A 9842-nucleotide genomic window follows, 5' to 3' on the forward strand; every position below is an offset into this window, starting at 1 on the left:
GGTCATAGTTAAGAGGACAACACAGCTCAAGATGAAGACAAAAAACAGGGTACAAATGGTATGACAAATGAGCATGAAGGATGTCCTTCATGATGATGGTGAGGGATGCAGGATAAGGATGTCCTTCATGATGATGGTGAGGGATGCAGGATAAGGATGTTCTCCAAGATGATGGTGAGGGATGTAGGATAAGGATGTCCTCTAAGATGGGATCAAAAGGATGTCCTCCAAGGTGAGATAAGGATGTCCTCCGCATCGAGGGGCCATATATGCTCGAGGTCGAGTTGGTGGCATCTCCTATCTTTGGTGGATGCTTTGGAGTGGCAGTGTAGCCTTTGGTAGAATCTCCTATCTCTAGGAGGTGCCGTTGGAGTGTCAATCAGTGCTGTCAGTGCCATTGGAACCTTCAATGTTGCATGCACCTTTTCATGTCATTTGTGGTGGTGTGTCTCCGCTTTGGATGATCCCAATGCTTGGCGCCTCCATTGACTCAACTATTGTGGTGGATAGTCTATGTTGTGGTGGACAATCCGTACCCTTACTAGCTACAGTTCCTCAGGGCTGTAACTATGTTGTCATAGTCTACTTCTGGCATGCTTGAGGAGCACATCCACTACATCATCTTCAAGTATTGGAGCTCCAATGGTGGTTAGTTTTGAGATGATGCTTCTCATGTGATTCACATGAGCTGCAAAAAGAATCTTGGGGTTTCATTTTTAAGCAAAAAAATCAATTTTAAGTGCTATTTTAGATTTCTTCCCCTTAGCCCGAACAATTTTAGATTTGTTCCCCTTAGCCCCAAACAGTTTTGTAGCTCTTCTTATGCATCTAGATGAATCCAAATAAAAAATATGATGAATGTAAGTATCAGTTAGTGAAAATGCTATGATAGAAAGTTCTTTATCATCTCTAGTAATCCATGCAAGCTCACTCTCTCTAGTTGTGGGTTTATTCTCCTTACAACTAACTATGCTCCATAAACCTTCATTCATTAAAATGATACTTAACCTTCATCTACCATGTATACAAATCCTACCCATCAACCTTATCCAAGTGATATGTATTAAATTCCATAATGAGAATGGGGGAAAGTCTTACCTCATTGGTTTATATAACCAAGGGTAGCGTGTACAATGATGCTTTAGATGCCTTCACCATATAAGTGCATATGTGTGCTCAAAAATTTAAAAAACCATTCTAGCTCATGAGAGCCCCAAATCTATAAATTAGAGCCCTCTTCATTTGAGCATGCTCTATTGCTGCAAACTAGCCTCTACCATGTGTGCTTTTTGCAAAATGATGATAATAATGATTGGATTTTACTTTGATAAATTTCTTTTTAGGTTTAGAGATGAGCTTCACTTGCTTTGGTGAAGATGTCATTTTGAACTGATTTGGAGAGATTTGATGAAGTTTGTAATGATGAAGAAAATTTAAAACAGCTTCATACAATGATACACTTGGTTCCAAATGTTGGTTTGAGGTTAAGAAATCAATGGTTAGCTTGATTAAAGTGTGCTAATTATTTTAATGGCTCTGTTTTTATACAAAAAATAACCAATTTTGGAATCAACAATGTTAACAATCCTAAAATGGGATTGATCATGCTGATAGACACAAGATTAAGCATAAAATTAAGGTGGGTTATATCACACTAAAAACTCCGAGAGAGAGTGAGAGAGAGAGAGAGAGAGAGAGAGAGAGAGATTGCACACTCAACACAAGATCTCTATTGCATTCAATGAACCATACAATGATATACACCTTCTAGCCTTATCCCACTTTACACATCTCATCCATGTGGCACTCCCTTTTCCACATTCTTTTATGTGGCTCTCACCATTCACACACCATACAATATCATATGTGGCATTCTTATCTTACTACAATATCTTGCACCTCTAGGGTGCTTTCCCACATACACACAACACTGTGACTATATCTCTCAACACCCCCTCTTAATCGAGGTGTTCCACAACTCACCCATCACCCATAACACCAACGTAGCATTGCCAAATGCAACACGTCTCTCAACACTCCCCCTTAATGCAAAATTGGAAAATTAGCCAATGAACGTGTGTGCATATGTCTACCATCTTAGACACCGAAGTCCATTTTGAGCCCACTTGCTCCAGCGAAACCATTGAGTCCGATTTGAACATAGAAGTTTGGGTGGGAACCATCCCATGCGCATGCACCTCACATGTGCATTGCTCATGCACACATCACGACAACGATTTTGACCTTCTCGGTGAGCTCGACAAGGCAACCCTCGTACCAATGGGTGAATACACATCTTGTTTTGAGCATGCAGGCTCGGGCACAGTTGTCCCCCATCATCAATTGTGGGTGATAATAAAAATTACAAAGTCTTTTAGCCAAAGCTGGGCAGCGGGCCCATATGTGTGTGATATTTCCTTTTGACATTATCAAAAAATATGAGACCAATTTACAATGGTTTTCAAGTTCCCTTCTACCATGTGAACAAGGGCTTAAAAAAGCTTTTAACCAAACAACTTCTAGTGTGTGAATGGACCCTTAAAGGTTAAAACCTTTAAAAATTTTTGAAGCTTTCAGTTTTTAAAAATCGATTCTAAAATTGTTGTAGCCTAGGCCCTGCACCACTAGCTAGGACCCACCTTCTTAGCATGCCAAATATGGCTTTTCTCTGCAACGCACTGAATTCCATTGACCTCTCTTTGTTTGGAGTCTAAACTTTGCAATCTGCGTTGCTTACCTACATGCCAAACCATCTCACTAGCTTTCTTTTAGTACTATGGACTGACCCCAGTGGCTCTTCTTCTTCATTGAGCTGTGGTTCTTGCTTGTAGGCTCGATTGCGACCTCTGAACATTGGCAGGAGCTGCTTTTCTATTACTAGTGGAACTCTCTCATGCACCTTCTACTTGCTCTAAGCTTGTAGTTCACATTGCTTGCAGTCTGTGTGCAAAGCCCACCATGGCTTCCTCCTTCTAAATGTTTGCTTCTATACAATCTTGGGTTGCTTATGATGATATGGCTACTGCCATATTCCCCTTGCTTATACTGATCTAATGAATTCACTTCTCTGGTAGGCCACACTTGCCTACTTTCTCTGCAGCTCCTTGTTATCTACAATTTTCTACTACCATACATCTGCTTCAAGTGCCTTCTTGAGGCTATTTCAAAAAAAATGAGCAGCTATTTAAGCACCATTATGCTGGCCTACTCACTGGTAGCCTTCTTTAGTGTGTTTGCACACCGATTTTGGGTTACAAAAAATCATTCTCAAACATATGCAATGCTTGCCTTTGCAAGCTTGAAACCCCTGGTTTCTTCTCTTTCTGTGTAGTTTTCTTGTAGCGCTCACTCGAGAGGGCAGTCCCTCTGAGGCCTTCTTCTCTGCAAACTCATAGCTCTTACAAGACTTTCTATTGGTATTTCAGTATGCCAAGCTTACAGCCTCCTTGTGCTGCATAATCTCTTACACAAGCTTGTGTGTTGAGCTCTTCATGAGCTTCAAAATCTGCTTCTAATAGCTGTTGACGAGGCTTCAATAACACCATTGTGGCTCATAAGCTCCCAAATAAGCTTTCTTATGCATGCTCGTCTTGCGCATGCATCGATTTTAGGGTTCTCTTCACAAGCGGTTTCTCGTAATAAGAAACCAAGGTGCTAAGCCAATGTAGAAGCTCCGACAAGCTTCCACTCTTTTGCTCATCTTCTATGAGCAAATCATGTAGCAACACCACCCCTAGATGGACTACAAATCAGCCCTCAAGTACTTGCCTCAAATTGGACAAGTATGCACCTTTATACTCTTTGCCCATATGCAAAGAATCATGAGATTCGCAAATCCCTCATAGCAACCCTTCTTAACATGAACGTCCTCCTATGCTCGACACCAAACTTGAGGCAAAATCACAAAACCTTACTTTGTAATCTTCTTGGCAGCTTCTTGATGATAGCGGCAACTCCGTTTGCATCCTCCATGATGTAAAACTCCTTGTACACATTAATGGTAGCTTCCAAAACTTCATCTTTGCTAAAATCTCCATTTTCAACTTCCATGGCAACACCATAATCTCTAACTCTCCATGAGTAGCTTCCAAGACTCCAAATGGAATCCATAATGATGAGTGTGCATATTTTTTTTTTCATTAATAACTAAAAATAATGCTTAATCAAGCAACCTCATTAACCAAGAAAACTATACATAGATATTCACCATGACCAAGAGCCCACCCAAGCTCTGATACCATGTTAGCAATCCTAAAATGGGATTGATCATGGTGATAGACCCAAGATTAAGAATAAAATTAAGGTGGGTTATACCACACTAAAAACTCCATGAGAAAGAGAGAGAGAGATTGCACACTCAACATAAGATCTCTATTCAATTCACAATGAACCATACAATGATATAGGCCTTCTAGCCTTATCCCACTTTACACATCATCATCCATGTGGCACTCCCTTTTTCATATTCTTTTATGTGGCTCTCACCATTCACACACCATACAATATCATATGTGGCATTCTTATCTTACCACAGTATCTTGCACCTCTAGGGTGCTTTCCCACATACACACAACACCGCGATTACATCTCTCAACATTGTGAGAATGTGTGTGCTTACAAGAGCTCAAGCTTCCTTCTCCCCTACATCTTTTCAAAGATTTGAGTGCTTGAATCAAGGGGCAAATCAATTTTGATGACATAGAAGTGTTTAGCAACATTTTAATGAGAGATTAGAGCCTTGAGATTCCAAAAAAGCCACTTAAATCATAGTGTAATCTTAGTATACATTCTATGAGACTCAAACAGAGAATGGAGAGATCAAATACTATCATTCTTCATCAAAATTTATGTGGGCCTTCCTTGTAACATTTTTAAGGATTGTGCATAAGCAATTTTGTCAAAATATAAGTAATAAAATTGATTTTACATTCTGTAAGAAAATCACACTGCTACATGTAGAGTGGATCTCTATGGAAAGAAGTTGTTGATGTTAACCAAGATGATGCATAAACCATTCATTTGTATGCTGGGAAGGTCCTTAACCCCTTTGTAAGAAGTAAAAAGGTTGCAAACTCCAGTAATGAGCTGATGAAGGCTAGGGGTACAAAAAGGAAAAAATAGATTTTTAGTAGGGGCTTATTTTTTTACTAATAAAATGCAAAAAAATAGATTTTTATTAGGGACTTATGATTTTACTAATGCCTAATCTAGGGGTTTAATTGGAATGAGTGGGCTCAACTAAGATGAAAAGATGGCTCGGATGAGTAGCATTGATGCATAATGGAGGGGCTATGGTGGATCATAAGTTGTGGAGTGCATGATTAGCAACATAGCTTAATGATAATGATGATTAAGCTACGTAGATGATTAAGTATACACAAGTTTGATTAGGACTAAAGTTGCACAAATTATTCATAAGAACTCGCCTCCTGTATAGGCACAAGTACAAGAGGTTTAACTCCTTAATCTTCTCCTATATCTGCTCCACCTCCCTATACGACTAAAGTTGCGCAAATTATTCATAAAGAGATGCCTCTTACATAGGCACAAGTACAAGAGGTTTAACTCATTAATCTTCTCTATATGTGCTCTGCCTCCCTAGATGTATGGTGGGGTAGATAAAACAATTGCTTCTTGATTCTCTCACAAAGAAACTCTACTTACATGAATCTATGATGTCCTTTTACACGTTTAACAAGGGCTTTGGACATTTACATAAGTGCTTGAACACCTTATAACATTTTCATAGGCCACACTTTAGGTTCATGTGTGCTTTGCATATGTTCACGGATGCAATCATAGTTGTTTTTTGATGGCATCATGCTTATGAGTATTTGTAAAATTTTAAAATGACCGTCAAAAATTATACTAAAATACGAAAAAACTTGCTATATTTCACCAAACCACTCAATTTTGAAAGGCCCTGGTGCTCGTCAAAAGATCCAAATATGTGTCCCAAATTTCGTTTTACACTGATTAATTAGTTGAGGCAAGAGGGACCTTATGACATTATCTCTTGGAACCTTCAAGGCTGGTGACACATTTAAAAAAAAGTTATCTCGAATCTTCTTAACTGTCTCATGCAATTATAAAGACACTAGAAAAAAGAAAAAAAATATATCCATTTTCTCGTTTTGGTATCCGCTTGAGAGAGAGAGAGAGAGAGAGAGAGAGAGAGAGAGGACGATTGAAATGACGCCGAGTGCAGAGAGATTAAGAAGATAGAAAATATATATATACGTTTTTCTCCTGTGCGCTCGTTCTGGTATCCGCGAGCGAGCGAGAGAGAGAGAGAGAGAGTCCACCGTAGGGCAGAGAGATTAAGAAGACAGAAAAAAATTATCCGTTTTTCTCCTGTGCGCTCGTTTCGGCATTATTCGCCTGAGTGAGAGAGAGAGAGAGAGAGGACGTTGAGTGCAGAGAGATTAAGAAGATAGAAAAAAATATATGTTTTTCTCCTGTGCGCTCGTTCTGCCATTATCCATGAGAGAGAGGACGATTGAAATTGTGTAAATGGCCGTCGCTCGCTAAGGTGTTTGCGTACGTTAGCGTTACCCTAGAGCTAAGGGTTTGATTAAATAATGTGTGTAGTGAATACGTGTGAAAACGTTTGTTTTGCCCATCGATTTAATTAAATATGTGGATTTTGTATTTTCTTTCATGCAGGCCTCACAGTGCACACTATGGTTTCCTTTTGGAAACTAAGGTTTGCATGTGGGGTGTTTGGTGGGTGTCAGGTGTTAAACTCGCAGGCCAAAGTATTGCCCATTCTTACATCAAATCATGCCACTTGGTCAAGAAACATCTTCCTCAAGTAGGCCATGGCAGCTTGGAGAACTCTTTGCTAGTGTCGGTTTCCGTGTGTCAGGTGTTAAACTCGCAGGCCAAAGTATTGCCCATTCTTACATGCAAATCATGCCACTTGGTCAAGAAACATCTTCCTCAAGTAGGCCATGGCAGCTTGGAGAACTCTTTGCTAGTGTCGGTTTCCGTGCTCTTGTCGTTCGTCTTTTTCGGCATGCTGGCTTGGAGAACTCTCTGCTCGTGGGTGCCCAATGTTCTTGGTTGGGTCATCCGTCTTCTGCGCGATGGCAGCTTGGAGAAGTGTCTGCTCGTGCTAGATAGGTCATTGTTTGTGCTCCCGTCATCCGTCGTCTTCTCTAGGTGGCGTTGGAGAACCCTCTCCTCGTGCTACATGTCTAAGGCACGTGTATACATGTCTAAGGCACGTGTATACATGTCAAGAAAGCTCGTGTAGGGAACGTTGAGTCTGGAAACTTCTAGATTGACTTAAGTCTTATATTTCGTAAAAAGCAAACACAAACCCTAGGTATTCTTGAAAAGCACGGAAGAAGGGAGGGCTTCGTGAGAAGCACAGAAAGCTAGGGTTTTATCAGAGCATTAGTTAGGGTTTCGTCGATCTGGACTTCGGAGGTCTCTTCGCAGTGGTTTCCTCAAAGAATCAGAGTTTTCTCTGTTTTTCTCTCAGAAGCCAGGCTTTCCTTTCTCGCTCTGGAAGGCCTGCTCTTTTGCTCTGAGTGATTAAAGCTTTGTCTCATCTGTCATTTTTTAGGGTTTCCACTCTTGCACCACAACATCGATCTGGGAGGTCTCTCTGTATTTCCTCCGACGCTAGAGTTTCCTCTGAAAGATCAGAGTTCTCTCTGTTTTCTCAGAAGCCAGGGTTCTTCCCTCTCTCGCTGTGAAACCTCAGAATAAGACCGGTCTTTGAAGAAGAAGGCAGTATGGGCCGGCAATTCGGACGACGAGTATTCCCGGAGCACCAGGCCTTCAAGATCACCCCTCCTCGATACGCCACAGCCGACCCCTCTGATGCCGCACCCCCCGATGCCAACCGTATCATAAAAGGGCTCTACATTGGCGATGTGCAGCTTGCCCTCAGGGTACTTCGGAGTGATCACCACATGGGGATAACTCATGTGCTGTCGCTCGTCTCCTCTTCCATCCTGTCTTCGATTTGCAACAAAAGCTGTTCTGTCGCCCCTACCTTCATCTCTTCTGGCGCTGATAAGCCGGTCTTTACTCACTTCGATGTTGCCAAGCATGGGTCCGGCCTGCTCAGAATGGTAGTACCCTTGGCGGACATTCCTGAGCAGAACATCCTGCAGGTCTTGCAGCCCTGCTTTGAGTTTATCGACGAAGGGAGAAGGCATGGTGCTGTCTTAGTGCACTGTATGGCTGGGGCATCAAGAAGCGCCAGCATCGTTGCAGCATACCTGATGAGGACCTTGAGCTTGCCATTGAAGCAGGCCATGACAATCTTGGACAAGCACTACAAGAAGGCTTCTCCCAACCCCGGCTTCATGCAACAGCTCCAATCCTTTGAGAAGCAGCTTAAAGAGCCTAGAAGGCAAACAGAGCTTGAAGACCAGGGTTAGCAAATGCTTAAACATGGTGTTTTTACTGTGGATTGACTTGCCAATGGTTCAAGTTGCAGTTGAGGTGTTGTTTCTACCAGACATTCTTACTGCCCACCCTTCCTTATGAATGAAGAAACCAGTGCATTTCAACTCTATGAAGGAACCAGACTTGAGCCATGCACGGTCAGACCTACCCCAGTGGCATGCTCGATCTGATTGTGCCCTTGCTTGCCTTCTTCCATTCGTACATGTAGGAAGGGGAAATAGGGCACATGAGGCACTTACACAATTGGATGGTACAACAAGCATCTTCTTCAGCTTCATTGAATGACAGTTATTTTAGCTACATCTGCAAATTGTAAAGATTTCTTATTTGCCAGTATGGCATGATTTATTATTGTATTAAGAGAGAGAACAGAATTCTTTTAGTAATGTTAGCAACATTAGGCAATATTAATCACATCAAGAAAACTCTAGCTGAACTAGTTTTCTGGTTGTAGTCTTCTAAAAAATTGTTAGTCTTCTTGTAAGTCATGCATCTATTCACTCCAATTCACAAGTGTACACACATTGCAGAATTTGAAATATATAATTGACATTCAACGGGGTATCCTTACTCGAATCATCAGCATTCACACAAGAGTGTATACCAGCACTTTGGAGTGCACATTTCTGGTTGCTAGTATTGTGTTCTATGTTGGTTTCTATTGAGATTTAGTAGAAACTTCCCCTCTTCCTCCCCTTCTATGTTGGTTTCTACTGAGAATGATTGTCTTTCTTCCCTACTATATCCTGTGTCACTTGAGCGACCTCAAAAGTGACTCATGAGGATCTGTGAGCTTTGTTATTATGATCTATTAGGCTCGATGTTGTGCGACTTTTGTGTGCATCTTGTCCTCCCAAGAATTGGATGGTGGGGTTCCATACTCTGTACTATGTACATGGCATTCCCGTGGTCTCCATCTTGTCACTCCTTTGTTTTGGTATATGTGCAATTACTCCACACCCAAACAACTTTACCTGTCCCACATTTGGTTCCTACCACTCCATAACCCTTCCAATGTCTTTCTTGGGATACCTTGTTTTATGCTCTATTGATTAGATAGTTAGTAGAGCATGTTGCTTCTCCTTACAGTTGGTTTGGCAAGTTGTTGTAGATCAACACACATCTACCATTTCCATTATCCTTACTTTTTGTTACTATATTTAATTGTGGTGTGTAAGGTGGTATATTTTTGTTTGATGTGGGAACTCTGCTCCTCTGTTTAGGCTTTTTCGGGCAATTCTCATCATTGTTTCTCCTTCTTTGATTGGCTTGACCCTCAAAAAGATGTATTTTGGTCTTCCTAAAACGATGGACTTGGCATTGGCCACACAATTCTATGTGAAGTAACTGCTACCTTGATTGTGTGATTATCCCCCTTCTTGCTGGCAAAGGTTAATGTGAATCTTACCACGTGA

The 9842-nt window shown here is 41.2% G+C and overlaps 1 protein-coding gene across 1 annotated transcript; it reads left to right on the forward strand.

The window, feature by feature from the left end:
- Nucleotides 1–7234: 7234 nt before the first annotated feature.
- Nucleotides 7235–8831, forward strand: LOC147637658 (dual specificity protein phosphatase 1-like). The gene has a single exon (XM_086799485.1). The coding sequence runs from the start codon at nt 7746–7748 to the stop codon at nt 8397–8399; it is 654 nt and encodes a 217-aa protein (XP_086655611.1). The 5' UTR covers nt 7235–7745; the 3' UTR covers nt 8400–8831.
- The last annotated feature ends 1011 nt before the right edge of the window (nt 8832–9842 follow it).

Source organism: Cibotium barometz, chromosome 6 (genome assembly GCF_041138505.1).
Source record: "Cibotium barometz isolate CiBa-2024 chromosome 6, ASM4113850v1, whole genome shotgun sequence".
Taxonomy (NCBI): domain Eukaryota; kingdom Viridiplantae; phylum Streptophyta; class Polypodiopsida; order Cyatheales; family Cibotiaceae; genus Cibotium; species Cibotium barometz.